This window comes from Budorcas taxicolor, chromosome 15, assembly GCF_023091745.1.
Source record: "Budorcas taxicolor isolate Tak-1 chromosome 15, Takin1.1, whole genome shotgun sequence".
In the NCBI taxonomy this organism is placed as follows: Eukaryota; Metazoa; Chordata; class Mammalia; order Artiodactyla; family Bovidae; genus Budorcas; species Budorcas taxicolor.
This window is the reverse complement of record NC_068924.1, coordinates 37,672,810-37,691,055: the sequence shown is the minus strand read 5'-3', so window position 1 is coordinate 37,691,055 and position 18,246 is coordinate 37,672,810. Positions and strand designations below refer to the sequence as shown.

General features: G+C 36.3%; 1 protein-coding gene across 2 annotated transcripts in view; it reads right to left on the bottom strand.

Moving 5' to 3' along the window:
- COPB1 (COPI coat complex subunit beta 1) overlaps positions 1-13,735 on the bottom strand; it is a 33,304-nt gene extending 19,569 nt beyond the window's left edge. For both annotated transcript variants that reach the window (XM_052652554.1, XM_052652555.1), the window contains exons 1-9: positions 13,594-13,735; positions 10,060-10,289; positions 9,469-9,638; positions 7,726-7,840; positions 6,534-6,626; positions 4,672-4,809; positions 2,714-2,833; positions 1,248-1,355; positions 1,018-1,164 (exon numbers count right to left, since the gene is read on the bottom strand). In XM_052652554.1, the coding sequence (XP_052508514.1) occupies positions 1,018-1,164; positions 1,248-1,355; positions 2,714-2,833; positions 4,672-4,809; positions 6,534-6,626; positions 7,726-7,840; positions 9,469-9,638; positions 10,060-10,289; positions 13,594-13,684 (1,212 nt within the window). In that variant the 5' untranslated portion in view covers positions 13,685-13,735. The remainder of the gene's footprint in view (positions 1-1,017; positions 1,165-1,247; positions 1,356-2,713; positions 2,834-4,671; positions 4,810-6,533; positions 6,627-7,725; positions 7,841-9,468; positions 9,639-10,059; positions 10,290-13,593) is intronic.
- Positions 13,736-18,246: the final 4,511 nt, after the last annotated feature.

The following is an 18,246-nucleotide window of genomic DNA, read 5'->3' as shown; positions in this document are numbered from 1 at the left end:
ACCTGCCCACATAGAAGACACAGGTTTGATTCCTGGTCCAGGGGTCCAGGAAGATCCACATGCCTTGGAGCAACCAAGCCCATGCCCCGCAACTACTGAGGCCCATCACCCTAGAGTCTGTGCTGCGACAAGAGAAGCCACTGCAATGAGAAGCCTGCACACCACGACTAGAGTAGCCCCTGCTCACTGCAACTAGAGAAAACCCATGTGCAGCAACAAAGGCCCAGCATAGCCAAAAAAAAAACCAAAAACTGAAGCTGGAAACCCACAATTCAAAATAAATTAACTGGAGACACAAAGTTGTAACCAAAAGTAAAATCATTTCAGAGAAAATTTAGAGCTCAAAGTCAAAATTTCAAATTACAATAACATACCTCATTTGTCTGACAATGACAGAAAGCAAAACATTCTTGGTATGCTAATTTTTCCTCTAACTAAATCCTTCAAATTTAAGAGATAAAATTATTGATTATCTGAAAGAAACTTATTTGCCCTACTGATTGATTTATATACACAGAATATTTTACTATAGGTAATAGTAACAAACATTAAGGGCTTCACTCATAGCTCAGCTGGTTAAGAATCTGCCTACAATGCAGGAGACCTGGGTTTGATCCCTGGGTTGGGAAGATCCCCTAGAGAAGGAAACAGCAACCCACTTCAGTACTCTTACCTGGAGAATCCCATAGACAAAGGAACCTGGCAGACAGCCCATGGGGTCACGAGAGTCGGACACGACTTATCAACTAAACCACCACCAACAAACATTAGTTATAATAGTATATGGAGGTATATTTGTCATTATTTTTGTTGTTGTTTTTTCAGTGAAGATATGAGAGAAAGAAGTCAAAGTCCTTATCCTTTTTAGCTTAGTAGCAGACATAAAGATCTCTTCTTACCGTGAGATTTAGTGATTACAAAGAGCTGAGATTTCCAGAATTTAACTGTCAAATAACTAAAATTTCCTAATTTTTATTTTTAGAGAATTTCAAGATTAAGATCACTGGGATTACATACCACAGGAATAACATTTGCAGCCATATCTGGAAATCGGACAGAACAGGAATGCAATGTTCGCACAAGTAGTTGTCTGTATTTGTCAGTATCTTCATGCTCTGACACATTATTTGTTTTAATTACTTCCTTCTTAAGGACAATAACCAGCTGTAGAACAAAGCAAAAATAAGTGAGAATGACATCATGTTTGACTTGACAGCTTACAAAGTGCTGTCAGAATTTTGTTTTACCTCTTCAACATTCCTAGAGGAGACAAGATCCAGTGCTAACTGCAGAGTCTTCTTGCGTACTTCTAAGTCTGGTGTGCTCAATACTCTTAGGATGTCCATAACCAGATCCTAAAAAAGAATAGAAATAATCTAGAATTAATATCAGTATTTCCGGTCACAAGAAGAAAATCTTAACTGTAGAATAGAGGGTTCTATCATGACCTTAATTCTCTGATCAATAATAAAATCACTACTGTTGGACAAAACAGATAATTTGAGTTGCCTGATATAAGGCAACATGAAGTATGTAGTATCACATATGATGCATTCAAACTGAACACGTTTACTCTGTCAAGCTTTAGCTCAAACGTGCAGTTTATAGGAAATACAGAAGTCAGAGCATCAAGCTAAATGACACCAAAAAAAGTAACCAGATACATCCAGGAGGAGTCTCTCAAACAAGTCAGTGTTCTGAAAAAATGATACTGTTCAAATTAAGCGACTCAAGGAACCACACATCACAATTACATACATCACAACCAAGTGTGATGTATGGCTATAAACAGGAAAAATCAAACCAAAAGAGTGTTTTAGGAATATCTGGGAAAATTGGATGATTCATTAACAATTTTGTTAAGTGCGATAATGTTATTTTGGCTCTGCAGGAAACTAATATTTTAAAGAAGCATACTTAAAATTCTATAGCAAGTGTTTTTAAATATAGCAAAACAAAATATTTCACTTCTTTAAAACTTTATATTTTTTTAAAATTCCGATAAAAATGTTCTAAAATTTTTAAGGATAAACTCCTCTATAACCATTACTTATATATACCAGTTGTTAATATCTCACCACATTTGCTGTGTATTATTCTCTATACTCCGAAATGTTTCACTGTATACCCGAGAGTAAGAAAAATTTCGTATATAACACAATTATCAAATTTAGAGAACTTAACACTGATTAATGATACTATTAACTAATACAGAGTTTGCATTCACATTTCCCCAACTTTCCCAATAATGTCCTTTATAGAAAATGTTTTTGTTGTTACTGATCCAGGATCAGCATTGAACGTAGCTTTATTTTTATCATGGGGCTTTAGTTTTATAATAATCATTGTCACAGATTAAACAGGTATATTGATAATTTTCTAGAATCTAATAATCTTTCATTCTCCGTTGGTGTTACTTTGCAAAAAATGTAAATTAAAACTAAAACAAATATATCTCTACTTGTAAGAACATCAAGTGCAGTACAAACAGAAAAGATAAAAGGTAACACATTAATTCATGTTAGAAATTATTTTTAATAACAAAGACAATACCCCAAAAGGCTACGGTGCTTCAAGAGTTATACCTTAGTTGACCAAAATTTAAACCACCAAATCTCCAAGCATTTAAGCTAACCAAGATGAAAAGTATTGGGAATCATTTCAATTTGAAAGAAGATTCTATTTAGGATTTCTCCGTTTCAGAAATATTTACCTGTAGTACGCGTTCATGTGCAGGATGTTCTTTTAACTCTATCAATCGATCCAGAACTATAAGCTTTACATTGTTGTCACTCTCCTTAATAATTAAATCAATGTAACACTGAGCAGCAGCCTATGTAAAAAAAAGAAATACATTTTAAGAACACATTCATCTATCTTAAACATAGAATCTGAAAATAAGTAAAGCCTCCAAGAAGCCAAAATACATTCACTATCCTGCACTGAAAATTTATGCATTTTCCTCAGAGGAATGTGTCCCTCTACTATCCAAGTTCTAACAAATTTCATTATTTTTTTAAATTACAAAAAATTGGAAGCATCACAAATTAAAAGGATGAGAAGAGGTTGTTACAGGCAGAAACCCTCATTAACAGCCAAAAATTAAGGGCTGAACCTAAGGAACAAGGCAGAAAAAAGCAGATAGAGAATCCCAAACAGTTTGGCTACTGAGCAACTTTTAAGTTTAGGTACAAACTCTAACCCACTTGCATTATAGAACAGAAAAAATCAAGAATATAAAGATGGCTCTGAGTCATTAAAAGCAAAGGGCAAAGAAGCAAATCTGAAAGAGGTCCTAATGACTAAAGCTAGGACAATTTGATCAACAAAATAATAATATTGGATTATAATCCACAGAATAAAACATCCATACTGATATAAAGAAGAAAAGGAAGGAAAGAAGGAAAGGAGAGAGGGAGGAAGGGAAGAAAGAATGAAGGAGAAGGGACAGCTCCTCCCTGCAGAACTCCAAATAGTAAGTGCAGAATGAGGGTAACAAAAAATCACCATTAGAATATCATAATAGAAACTGCTATAGAAAAGATCTACTGATATGTGCCTAAATTAGTTGGGTATAAGTCTGAGGAGAAATAGAATATTTGCAGAGTTTCTAAGTATGTTCTCAAAATATTTATTGATTACAAAAGGAAAAATCATAAGTCAACAGTAGAGAAATCTGACAGAGACCACCTTAACCGAATGATCAAGGTTAACATCACCAGTACTAAGGTATATCAGCATCATGTAGGATAGGATACACTGAGAATGGTGTACCACTTCTGTGGTACTTCCCTAAAATATTTGCACATTAAACTAATGAGGAGAAAATGCCAGACAAACCAAAATTAAGAGATATTTTACAAACAAACTGACCCAGTACTCTTCACAAGTATCAATGTCATGAAAAACAAGGAAAGGCTGAGGAACTGTCCCAGACTGGAGGACACGGACACATGATAACTTAGTGTTACATGGGATCCTAGATTGAATTCTGGGACAGAGAATGAACTTTAGTAGGATAACTGGTGAAATCTGAATAAAGTCTATAGTTAACAATATTGTTCCAATGATAATTTTAACTTTGACAACTACACAATTGTTATGCAAGACATGAACATCATGGGAAGCTGGGTGAAGGGTAATGGGAACTTTGACCTATTTTTGCAACTTTTCTGTAAGTTTAAAATTATTTCAAAATAACACATTAAAAAGAATTTTTTAAGTATTGGTGGTAAAAGCACTAAATTCCCCTATTTATACAATCTGGTTTTCTACAATAATTCATTCTATGAATAGAGTAGGGTTCCTCACATAGTCTTGACAGTATATTAAAATATTTCATTATCGAAAACATTCACTGGAACTGTTTTAGGGTCCATCATTTAGGATTCAGCATCCACTTCCCCAGATCTAGTTCTTAATGTAACTGAAGTATGGGGTGGAGATCTTAAAATACCAATATCATGCTCCAGAAACTACAAATGCTGCTATTCTGTCACTTTTACTCTTTATATACATACGAAAGCGGAAAGTAAGAAAAGAATGTTGGACTACATTGGAAATCAAAGAATTTTCTAAAATTTGTAGTTGACTGTACGGTTACTAAATCAAGTGAGAAGACAGCATATCTATCATCTAACTGGCACACAGACACACAAAGCAGGACAGTACCTTGATGGCAGTGGGTGCACTAGAGAGGGTTACTAATGTTCCCGCAGCTTCGTATTTTACAGCAGGGCTAGATGACTGCAGTAAGTTATAGATGCAGCGAATGAAACGAGCCCTTTCTGATGGATTAGCATGACAGACCTGGACAAGAAAACATTTAGGTTTCAACTGAATTCAGGAACACTTGCTTTCAAACACATTCTTAAAGACAGATGTCAGCTTATGGGATACGCGGCTGCTGCTGCTAAGTCACATCAGTCGTGTCCAACTCTGTGCGACCCCACAGACGGCAGCCCACCAGGCTTCCCCGTCCCTGGGATTCTCCAGGCAAGAACACTGGAGTGGGCTGCCATAGTTTTCTTCATTTGAAAGCTAAGAGATGTCGGCCAATGCAGGGTGAGACACCATGATACAACACCGGTAATTTCCGGAAGAAATAGATTTTACTTCAAATAACTAACTGTTACAGCTACTCATTCATTTATTCATTCAATAATAATTTATATTTCCACTCTTTCATAAAAGGTTTTCAGATGGCTTATAATTAAAGACATGCACACTATACACAAGACATTAACCAAGTAACTAACATGCGTACTGTAACAGGTATTAAATTTTGTCCTACATTCTATTCTGGATGTCACATCAAAAAGGTAAACATGATGGATTATATGAATTTCAATAAATAATAATAGAAAAATACTAGCTTTTTAATAAAGCAAGAGCACTTCTTTTTCAAATACTACTATTGTACTTATTATTTGGGACCATATTCAACGTTGAGAAGACAATTAACATTTTCTATTCCACTCTAAATGCATCTTAACACTTTTATCTGTGAAGTAAATATTTCTTATTTTTTCTCTCTTGAAGTTAGCGTTTATGTTAGATTTTTCTAAAATGTACACAGTCAAATCTCTATTACTCCACTAAGACTCAAAACCTCTTTCCTCTCACTATAACCTGGACCCTACTACACAAAGAAGTCATTGGACAGCAGAGAACTCCTACTTTTGAGAATCTCAGTGGCATCCCTGAACCATACAGATGAATTACATTTATATATTTACATATGTAATATTCATAGTTCTGGCTTCATCTTAAATGCCAATTCAAAATGACTGGATAACCTGTGTTGAAAGGGGCCTCTTTCCTGCAGAAGCAAAGAGGATGTAATGAGTTAGCAGGGCCCGCTATGTATTCTGTTCATGCCATTCTATGCAGTAAAAGTCATTCCTAACATATATTTTTGTTGGCCTCCAATGGTATTAAAAGCAACACTGGATGTTACTGCATCTTTTATTTTCTCAGAATATTAAGATACAATCAATTTTTTGAAGGATATATTGAATTAAAATGTTGTCAATAAAGTACTTCATTTTAAAACCCAAATCTCTGATCAAGTTTTAAAATTCCTGTGAGTCAATGGCATAAAATGTCATTTTAACATATTTAAAATCTCTCTATTCTCTTTTACAAACAAGGAACAAAAATATATTTAAGATTTTTTTCTCGTTTGTCTTTAGATTTCCAAAGTAGTTGGGTATGTATTCAAAAAAAGATCTTGATTTTTAGTTCAAAGCCTAATTCATAGTCAATTCAGTGACAAAGCAGTACACAACAATTTCTTCACATATGTATTGGGTCAAACCATGAATTTTTACAGAATTCTTTATGGAGATTTAGAAAGAATGGAAGAATCTGGAAAATATGACAAACCAAAGGGAGTAGGGAAGACTTGAATAGGCCATGCTGCAAAATATTTCTACTGTTAAAACATATTACCCCACCAATTAAGTTGTGCCCTCAAGACTGTTTAACCTTATCTCAAACTCTTAATTTTACCCATTATAGATTAGTTTTACCTTATAAATTAGTTCAACGATAACCAACTGAAGAATGTCTCCAAATGTCTGAACTTGATCAATACAAGTACTTAGGTAATCCAAAGCTCGATCCTAAAAAAAAAGAATATATTTACCAAACTCAACCTCATTCAATAAAAGGACTTAAAGAACTTTAAAAAGCATACACAACTAAACCTAAAACAAATGAGGGAATCAGGGCAAAGAAAAATTAATTGAAGGAAAAAAATAAAGGTTAACACATTACCTGATTTGGGATATCTACACAACCTAAACAAACCAACTGCCTATGAATACAGTTATTTCTATTTCTGAGAGCTAAAATAAAAATCTCACTGATTCTCACACCCTTAACACTGTAACATAGAGAACTATGGTCTCATCAACATCTCTATAGTAAAAGTATCAATAAATTTTATTGAAATTCTAATTATGTAGGTAAATAGCATAACACCAAAAACACAGGTCAATAAAACCAACTGTACAAAAGGACAAAACTTTGTGGCCCAAATAAGCAGCATTCTTATAATCCTGTTTACAAAGATAAAATGATAGCATATAGATTTCAGAAGAATGGATAGATTCCATTATTTTTTCAGTCTTCATGCATATTTTGATAATAAATACTGGATGGCAAAAGTTCTAAGATTAAATGCCACCAATGTGTGCAGAATCTCTGCTAACCAGCAGAAGAATAAACTTTCATCACCAGCAGAGCTGGATATAGGGCTGACATTTACATACGAAGTTTGAAAAGCCTAACAAAAACATACATCTACATTGAAGTCCACCCTCTTTCAAAGCTATGGCTCGGGACAGACCCTATAAAGAACTTCTGTTTTTCTCTATTAAACAATTTTAGATCTTTACCAACAGAAGGAAAAATAAAGCCCCAAACCTGGGTGCCTAAGCATATGGCCACAATAATTTCAATCCAGAAGAACTGTAAAATGGCTGTTATTAAAAATGTCTGTCTGATGTGTACTTAAAAAAAGAAAAGAACACATACATAAGCAATATACCACAAAATGAATTTTTAAACTCTATTTTTATATAAATTAAATTCAAAAATCTAAAAAAAATCAAAATAATACAAATCATATGTATTACAAACAAAATTACTAAAAACTTATGTAATATCTTTAATTCTCACTTAAATAGTCATAAAAGTATTTTTTAAAAAATACTTCACCTGATCTGCATGAATTAGCATCATAAATGCATTTCTTTTGCAACTTGCATCCTTCTCATTCACCAAAAAATCATGTATCAATTCAGGAGCATCCGGTATAAGATGTTCAAAGTTTCTTCAAATAAAACAGGTAACATTCATACTTAGTAACTCTCTGGACTCTACCAAAATTAACCTTTATCAAACCTTATACCATTATTAATTGTTTTGCTTTTTTAAACTTTAAATCAATTAGAAAATTGTAAGTATGAATCAGAAATTTACATATTCATCTATTTATCAAATTGTGTTTTTTAGTTCAATTTAGAGAAAGCTGATTTACTCAACATGCTATCTATCAACTGGACAGCTCTAATTTCTCTTTCATATACTTTAGGGCTATAATATTGATGCTCATAATGACAACTTTGAGGTACTGAAAGATCCTACATTGAGGATTATTGGAGGGACTTCCCTGGTGGCCCAGTGGCTAAGACTCTGTGCTTGCAATGGAGGGGGGCCAGTACTCAATCCCAGGTCAGGGAGCTAGATCCCACATGCTACAACTAAAAGATTCTGCATGCTGCGGCTGAGATCCCTTGCAGCCATATAAATTTTTTAAATATTAAAAAAAAAAAGAATTATTGGAGAAGAAATAGTCCCTTCAATTTTACTATTTATGCACTGTATTTATCTACTAATTTCTTACTTTGAAAACTTGGAAGTGTTTGTATTGTACACAGAACAATGAACACCTGTTTAATAAAAACCATCCCCTAGCCCCTTTTCCCCCCTAACTTTAACAATAATTAATTCATAGTCATTTTGGTTTCACCTGTCTCACTTCCTCTCCTCCCATATTATTCTGAAACAAATCCGAGACCATTTAACATTTCTTCTGTAAATGTATCAGTATGCGTCTCTAAAATTAAGAACTTTCTTTTCAAACTAACGTTATCATGTAGTAAAAACTAATGATTTCTTACTATCATCATACAGACTGTTCAAATTTCCAGCTGTCCTATAATCATCATAATTTTTTTGTGTGTACTCTAAGTTTAAATTCTGAAACCTGTGTAATCTGTAATGATAACTTCCAAAGAACTCTATATTATTAACCAGATTACCACCTTCCTGAACAGATACAAAATCCAATATAACTGTGAAACTACTAAATTATTGACTATTAAAGTACAAAGATGTTTATATAAATTACATCCTAATTCTAAATAGACTGACACCAGTGACTGTAAAAACCAAGCATTCCAGCCTAAAGTCCAAAATTTTCAGTTTTCTAAGAACAGGAATCAGCTGAGAACTGCAACCCTTCCTATTAAAAAGTTTCCTCCTTAAGACCTCTAAGTATAAAAAGACAAGACCCACATCCTGCAAAAAGAGAATTCTAAAATAAGGCCAAAACCTCAAAGTTATGGGCTAAGCAAGTTAATAAATTAATTAACTGGGCTGGAGTACTAAAATTGAGAAAGACAGGTAGTGACGTAAACTGGAAAGCATACAACCTGTTTAAATGGGGGCCCTGCCATTCACTTCCAGCAGATTACTGTCATGTAGAAACCAGGACCTGGTGTTGCCAGATTTTTTTGACTTTTCAATGTTAACAACTCAATAAGGAAAAATGTTCAGGCTAATCAAAACATATTTGCAAGGTACACAAAATCTGTAAGGAACCACTCTGAAACTTCTTCTGGTCTGAAAGACTAAACAGTCCATAGAGAAGTAAGCCAAAGGAGGACCTTTATTTACCTATAGATAGTATAGATGGCCAAAACAGCATTTCTTCTAACATAGCTGTGTCGATGCTCCAAACAAGCACGGATAGCTGGCATTAAAGGTTCCAGCAATTCTGCCTCTTTCAACTTGCAAAGAAAACGAAGAGTAGATCCTCGAATAAATTCATTAGGATGCTGAAGATCCTGATATAAAAATCAAATATGAAATGCTGAGTCCCAGTATTTTACAAAAAACCACAATGTTTATATACAAAATTTTTCAATAAAAAAAAATTAGGAAGTAGGTTTCAGGACAAATACCTAGATTATTACACAATTTCCATCAGATTCCTATAGATAAAAGCAATTTTTACTTATCACATCAATGTCTTGTATTCTATGTGTCACTGTTTTTTATTAATAACACATAAAAATGCATGGAAAGTATCTGGAAAAAGGCAACAATAAAACTTTTCACAATAACTTTTTACAACTTCTGCTTCAAATATCTAAAACTTACATTTCTGAGATTTAATTTAAAAAATTAAAACAGAGCCCACACCACCAACTTTACAATTATTTAAAAATCTAAGCACTATTTGGAAATAATTACGGTTTAGTTTACCTTTCTATATGCATCACAAACAAGGATCATTTCATGTAAAAGCCTCCCATCTGGAGTTGTTTTAGGAACAATTTCCCAAAATACCAGAAGTAATTTTTTGATGGTATGATCCTGAAGAGGCAGTACAAAGCGAATGATGGTCATCAGAAGTCCAGGAAGTTTTTCACCATTCAGAATCATAATGATTACTTTCTTCAAAGCTTCAGTCTTTGACTTCACATCTCCTTTTTCTGATTAAAAAAAAAAATTTTTTTTAAGCACAATTATTTTAAAAGAAAATTCCTCAGATAATTTTAAAAGCAATTAACAAAATAAAACATGTTCTCACTTTATTAGAGGCAATAGTAATAAAGGTACCAACCCAAGTGACAAGGGTTTTCCACCTGGCTCTGCCAAAATCAAGCTGTATGATTTTAGAGTCATTTATCTCTGAACCTCATGATTCTTTACATATAATAGAAAAGCACTGGATTAGATCTTTGACCCCAAACCAATGGAGTTAATGTGGAAGCCATGAATCTATAGGTATACCAAAAAACGTGTATCTCAAACACACCTGTAGCTATTTTTCAAAATGTAAACAGATACGTTATATGCTTTGGAATTCAAAGTAGCTTTTAGTCAGTACCTATTTTCTAAACCAAAGTTACAGCCACTATTATGAAGGGTGGGGATGGGGATAAGTGACCTTTTTTCAACATTAGGAAGAACCTCAAACTCGAAAAAGTTGGGAATTAACAGACTAAATTAATTCCAAAATCTCATCATATTTCTACAGATTATAAAACTTCAGAATCTTTCTTGAGAAATTACCTAAAAAATTGGAGGAAAGTTAAAATGTACTGGATCAGCAACCATTATTTATAATTAAGGATGACACATTTAAGATAAGATGCTAGTTTACTGTTACTTAACCTAAAAATAAGCGCTCTGTGTTATGCAAAACAATCTATAATTTCACATCATTATTGCATACTGAAGAATTTACGGTTAAAATCTTTTGGATCCAAAATTTGAAGGCAGAAACTTAAGAGACAAGTATGCTGAATACTAACGAATTTAAGGTATGCATTAAAAATGCAACACAGGACTTCCTGGTCCTGTGGGAATTCTACAATGGATAAGAATTCGCCTGCCAGTGCAGGGGACACGGGTTCAAACCCTGGTCCAGGAAGATTCCACAAGTCTCTGAGCAACTAAGCCTGAGCCACAACTACTGAGCCCAAGTTCTAGGGCTTGTGAGCCACAACTACTGAAGCCAGTGTGGCTAGAGTCCATGCTTGTTAAGAGAAGCCACCTCGGTGAAAAGCCAGTGCACAGCAACCAAGAGCAGCCGCCAGCCCAACCTCCCTGCAGCCAGAGAAAGCCTGTGAGAAGCAACAGAGACCCAGCGCAACCAAAAATAAATAAATAAATAACCTCTTTAAAAGAATCGAACACAGTGAGGGTTACTGCCAAAGTTATACCGTAAGTGTCAATGTGAGGTGAAAAAGTGTTATGCTCAGTTGTGCCTGACTGCCCAACTCTTTGCACCCCATGGATGGCAGCTCGCCAGGCTCCTGTGTCCATGGACTTCTCCAGGCAAGAATACTGGCGTGGGTTGCCATTCCCTTTTCTAGGGGATCCTCCCGACCCAGGAATTAAAGCCAGGTTTCCCACACTGCAGGCAGATTCTTCACCGTCTGAGCCACCAGGGAAGCCTTTTAAGTGTCAATGTTTTTGTTTAAAACAGACTAACTTCTTATGCATCTCTCCATGCTTCACAATAGCTACACATGGGAAAAAACCCAAAAAACTGTGTGCCATATCAAATCAAGAAATGAACAAACGTACAAGGATGAAGTTAAGCATTAATCTGGGCAGACCTCCAGTTTTTTCTTTTTTTCTAATATGTATTTATTCATTTGGCTGCTCTGAGTCTTAGCGGCAGCATGGGATCTAGTCCCCTGATCAGGGATCAAACCCAGCCCCTACTGCATTGTGAGCATGCAATCTTAGCCACTGAAAAATCCACTTGTAACTAAAGGTTAAGAAGTTTTAAAAGTAAGTTTATTAGTAAACTTGTAAAAAATCAGCACCATTTATTTCAAGTTCCTCAATCCTTATTTCCCTTTATTCTAACAATGCAAATTGAGGTGAAGAATGCTTCTTTTCACATCCTCAAAATTTTCAGAGGTTCTTCTCCTTTATGAAAAATAGTTTTAAATATCAATTTAATTCACCAAAATATACTCCAGGAAATGTACAGTCATCAGGGCTCATATCCAGTGATCAAAGGTAAAGTGAAATTAAACCATATCAGTGTTTCACCAAACAAAACTATTTGTTACTCAAATTGAAAACTATTTCTAAATCTTTTCATCTCAACTCTATTGAAATACAGTCAAAAATAAACGTAAAATTCAACACTACTTATTTATTTACTTAGTAGGTAAAGTATAGTTAAGAAAAGAGTATTTTTACAGTTAAGGACAAGTTTGTCCTTTACCTTATCACCCACCAAGAAACTTAAGTATTTGGGGGGTTTAAAAGTGAAAACCTTTAAATTATGAAAATTTGAAGATTTTGAAATTAGAAAAAAAAAGTAATGAAAGTTTATTCAATTTGTATTCCATTCTACTCTTACATGAATATGGGGGGAAAAAGGAAATACAGTATGTGTGGTTTTTGTAAACAAACAAGATCACCTTAAATGCCATAAAAAAATATATTTTTCCTTCTCTAGAAATAGGCCTCAATAGAAACCGAATATTATGTAACCTAAAATCACAAGGTATTCCATTACTGCTGATTAAGAGCAGGAACATGCAACTAAAATATCATCTTCTTTCAAACTGTAAACTATCTTCTAAAAGACACTATCAAGATTTGAAGCATAAATTTCCCTTTAGTCTGTTTTAAACAGCAGTTATCATTTTAAGTAAAGCTTATTTTTATTAGTTCAGTTAAGCAAGAATTATTATCTTGGAACGTGCATTACTTTAAAAAAATTTTGACAGAATTACTCACAAAAAGGAGATACAGTACATACTTTTAAAATTCAGAAATAAAGTTTTTGTTTTCTTCCTTGCATAAATGCTTTAAAAATCAAAAGCATAAATGTTTCTGAGAAAACATATATATGTTCCAGTGTTGACTTCATTTGTTCAACAGGCAGTAAAACAAAAAGAACAAGCTAAGTAATATGAAGCTAAGTGCGCAAAGAAATTAAAACATTCTAATACACTCTTAATCTGTTATCTACAGAGAACTGTCAGCTACATTTAAACAAGCCATTATGTTATCTTGAGGAATAGCTAAAAACTAAACCCTTATATTTATTTAGCCCCACCCCACCGTGATATAAGCTAAGCTGAGATGTTCTTTTATTTCCAAAAACCAATACTGCAGGCCTAAAGTAACACATTTCCATTTTTAGCAAGACAAAGTTTCATTGAAGAGATCTTAAAAAAAATTAAGTATTTCTAATTATAAAGGAACTTGAAATGCAAGTGAACTTTTTACTTTCATTTTCAAAATATTACCAACATTTACCTAGATCATTTTTTAAGCTAATTTCAGACGGTGGTTCTGAATCCATTGGCACGTTAATTAACGTATAGCATACGTTCTCGGCAGCCGTCATGGTTCCCGGTTACAGCCTACTCTCGATACAAGATTTAAAGATAACAGATGCAAAAAAAAAAAAAAAAAACCTAGAAAAAGAAATATAAAGATATTACAATCGAAAAAACAAAAACAGAACCAGCAACTATCGTGATCTTTTCTGTCTAAAGTTCATTCAGCTTGGCTTATGAATTTTACAGCATTAGACGGGGAGGGTCCATCTATATTACGCTGCATAGAAATAAATCCTGATGTATTAAAACACACACTTGTCAGCCTTAGCCTAAGTTACATTATCTCTCACCCCACAACCCCGCCCAGAGTCTAGAAAGCTGTACTGCAGAATTAAAGCCCACAATACAGTGACAAGTCCCCCAGCCTCACCCCATCACGATACAAGAGTGATTTTTAAACATACTACACAATCTGAACTTCTGAAGTTAAAAAGATCCCGTGCAAAAATACTCTGCTTAAAACCCTTACAGCGCTTTAATACGTTCACCTATGCGACCCGACTCTGTGGAGCAGGAGTCCCTCAACTGGTGCTCTGCACCCCCACGCCCCTTCCCCGTTCCTTCCCTCCTGCAAAGGAAGCCCCAGCCGGGGCTGGAAGGGAGAAGACCCCCGGCCAGTAGGCAGGCCAGGATGGGGCGGCCCGCTCAGAGCTTCCCAACCCTGCACTCCACTTCGCCAGGCCCGGACGCTAGCGGCCTAGTCGCTCCCCTTCCTCATCTCCCCGCTAGAGCCCGGTTCCTCCGACTCTGCCCAGCCCAGGGAGCTCCTCCAAGATGAGGGGGCTTGTAGGCCGTTACCTGACTCCGAGAGGCAGCAGCTGGGGCAACCGCGGAACCGTAAACTCCGGCTCCAACCCGCAGCAGCGGCGGCGGACCCGCAGAGTCCTCCGCTGACGTGGAAGGGGGTGGGGAGCCGACCCAGGCCGCAGCCACCTAGACCCTACGGCAACTCAGAGAGGACAAGCCGTCTCCGTCCTGCGCCTGCGCGCTCCGAGTACGTCGCAAGCGTTTCTGGTTCCAAAGGAACTTTAAAAGCCTCTTCCTGTTTTGTTATCGTCGGCTGTTTTAGGCCGAAGAGGACACTGGAAACACAAGCTAAGTTTTCCCTGCAAGCCTGAATTAGGTGTTGAGGTCATTTAAACACTACTTAGAAATTGTATTTTCTGCCAGAAACTCCACAGCAGCCAATGGAGGAGAAGGAGTGCTTGGACTCAAGAACATTTTACAGGACTGATGGCCTAGTGGGAAAGAATGCTATCCTGGGAGCTGGAATCCCTTTTCTAGCTCACCCACGAATAAACTGGGAAAGTAACTAAATACAATTTGAGGAAGTAACTTCAGTTCTCCCGAGAGACACTAGTTGTATGAAGATCCATTTCAGTTCTTAACGCCTCTGCCTCTGCGGTTAAAGGGAGTTGCTTGAACATCAAAGTCGCACTGGTTTTGATTTCTGGTCTTTGTTTAGTAACGGTCCCTTTCATGATCCTTTAGAAGAACCTAGATTAAATTTTTTTATGCATAAAGGGAGACTGACAGTCACTGTTTTAAAGGATTTTACCTGTTTCCAAAGACCTAATTGTTACAGCTACAATCAGCCATAGTACCTCTGATTTTGCACATTTAAGGTTCCACATTCTCACCCCTCCCACCTCCCCCCCACCCCCCACAGGAGGATTTTCTGACCAATCATTAATAATAAAAACTTCTTTGAGGCCTTAAGCAAAATATTGTGACTACAAAGAGACCTGACAGAACCTAACATAAACAGGCTCACCTCTGGGAGACAGAACACAAACAGTGCTTCTCTATCCAGAATCCAGATATTTTGAGGTTTGTTCTTTCTAGAACCATCAGACAAAAGTAAATTCTTTGATAACCCAAAATATATCACAAAAGCCACCTGCTCCTCAAACCCATCATTCATTTTATTAAAACTCTTTTTCTTGAGATCCCATATATTCTTCACCTCAGTTCAGTTCAGTCGCTCAGTCATGTCTGACTCTTTGCAACCCCATCAATCGCAGCACGCCAGGCCTTCCTGTCCATCACCAACTCCCAGAGTTCACTCAGACTCACGTCCATCGAGTCAGTGATGCCATCCAGCCATCTCATCCTCTGTCGTCCCCTTCTCCTGCCCCCAATCCCTCCCGGCATCAGAGTCTTTTCCAATGAGTCAACTCTTTGCATGAGGTGGCCAAAGTATTGGAGTTTCAGCTTTGGCATCAGTCCTTCCAAAGAAATCCCAGGGCTGATCTCCTTGCAGTCCAAGGGACTCTCAAGAGTCTTCTCCAACACCACAGTTCAAAAGCATCAATTCTTCGGCGCTCAGCCTTCTTCACAGTCCAACTCTCACATCCATACATGACCACTGGAAAAACCATAGCCTTAACTAGATGGACCTTAGTCGGCAAAGTGATGTCTCTGCTTTTGAATATACTATCTAGGTTGGTCATAACTTTTCTTCCAAGGAGTAAGTGTCTTTTAATTTCATGGCTGCAGTTACCATCTGCAGGGATTGTGACCGCAGCCCAAAAAGATAAAGTCTGACACCGTTTCCACTGTTTCCCCATCTATTTCCCATGAAGTGATGGGATCGGATGCCATGATCTTCGTTTTCTGAATGTTGAGCTTTAAGCCAACTTTTTCACTCTCCTCTTTCACTTTCATCAAGAGGCTTTTTAGCTCCTCTTCACTTCCTGCCATAATGGTGGTGTCTTCTGCATATCTGAGGTTATTGATATTTCTCCCGGCAGTCTTGATTCCAGCTTGTGTTTCTTCCAGTCCAGCATTTCTCATGATGTACTCTGCATAGAAGTTAAATAAGCAGGGTGACAATATATAGCCTTGACGTACTCCTTTTCCTATTTGGAACCAGTCTGTTTTTCCATTCTTCCAATTGTAAACAAAAAAAAGAAAATCTTGTATAGCTATAGTACAATATCAAATCCAGGAAATTGACATTGATACAACTCAGTCCTCATTCATATTTTACCAGTTTTACATGTACTCATTGTGTATTTAGTTCTGGGCAATTATATCAAGCTAAGATTCATATGATCACCACTAATAATTCCATTACAAATCTCCCTCCTATCATCTTTCCATCACTGTCCCTTCCCTCCTTAACCCCTGGATACTATTAACCTGGTCCCCATGTATGTAATTTATTTATTTCAAGAATGCAATATAAATGAATTACACAATGTAACCTTTTAGTTTGGCTTTTTCACTTAAGGTTAATTCCCTTGAGATCAACCCAAGCTATGTGTGCAACAAGTTATTCCATTTCTGTCTTTATTTTTAACATGGAATTTTCACAAATGCAGTTATCTAGTTTCCAATTCCACTTCCCAAGAAGTGGCAATCTATCAGCATGAAATGACCCATAAGGCATTAAAAACTAAACTTAGCAGTAACAAAAGCTCAGCAGTTTGAGTCTGCACTGGAAATTGTCATTGCCAGTGCATATGCATTACTGTATATATTTTTTAAGTTAACTTATTTAATTGGAGGCTAATTACTTTATAATATTGGTTTTTGCCATACATTGACATGAATCAGCCATCATTGTACATGTGTTCCCCATCCTGAACCCCCTCCCACCTCCCTCCCTATCCCATCCCTCAGGGTCATCCCAGTGCACCGGCCCTGAGTGCCCTGTCTCATGCATCGAACCTGGACTGGTGATCTGTTTCACATATGGTAGTATACATGTTTCAGTGCTGTTCTCTCAAATCATCCCAACCTCACCTTCTCCCACAGAGTCCGAAAGTCTGTTCTTTACATCTGTTTCTCTTTTGCTGTCTCTCATATAGGGTCACCATTACCATCTTTCTAAATTCCACATATATGTATTATTATACTGTATTGGTGTTTTTCTTTCTGACTCACTTAACTCTGTATAATAGGCTCCAGTTTCATCCACCTCATTAGAACTGATTCAAATGCATTCTTTTTAATAGCTGAGTAATATTCCATTGTGTATTAAATACAGAGTTTATTAACAGGTATCAGGATCTTATAGAGCCTAATTCTTCCTCACTTGTTATAACATGCACTTTGTTTTGGGACTTCTTTTTATCTAGCATGTAATTATATCATTTTGAATGCATTGTAAATTATAAATTAAGAGCAAGAACCTGTCATATAAGAATTGAAAAATTTAGATGTCTAGAAAATCAAGGCCTAGAGAAAAGGGACTTGTACCCCAAATCACAAAATGGCTCAATACTGAAAAAACTGGCATGAATCCTGTTACCTACTTTACTGCATCTTATTTTTAACTGTACCAGTTCTTTAAAGATGCATATATGCAGTCCATCCTAAAGGAGACCAGTCCTGGGTGTTCATTGGAAGGACTGATGCTGAGGCTGAAACTCCAATAATTTGGCCACCTTGTGCGAAGAGCTGACTCATTGGAAAAGACCCTGATGCTGGGAGGGACTGGGAGCAGGAGAAAGGACGACAGAGGATGAGATGGCTGGATGGCATCACCGATTCGATGCACATGAGTTTGGATGAACTCCGGGAGTTGGTGGTGGACAGGGAGGCCTGGCGTGCTACAATT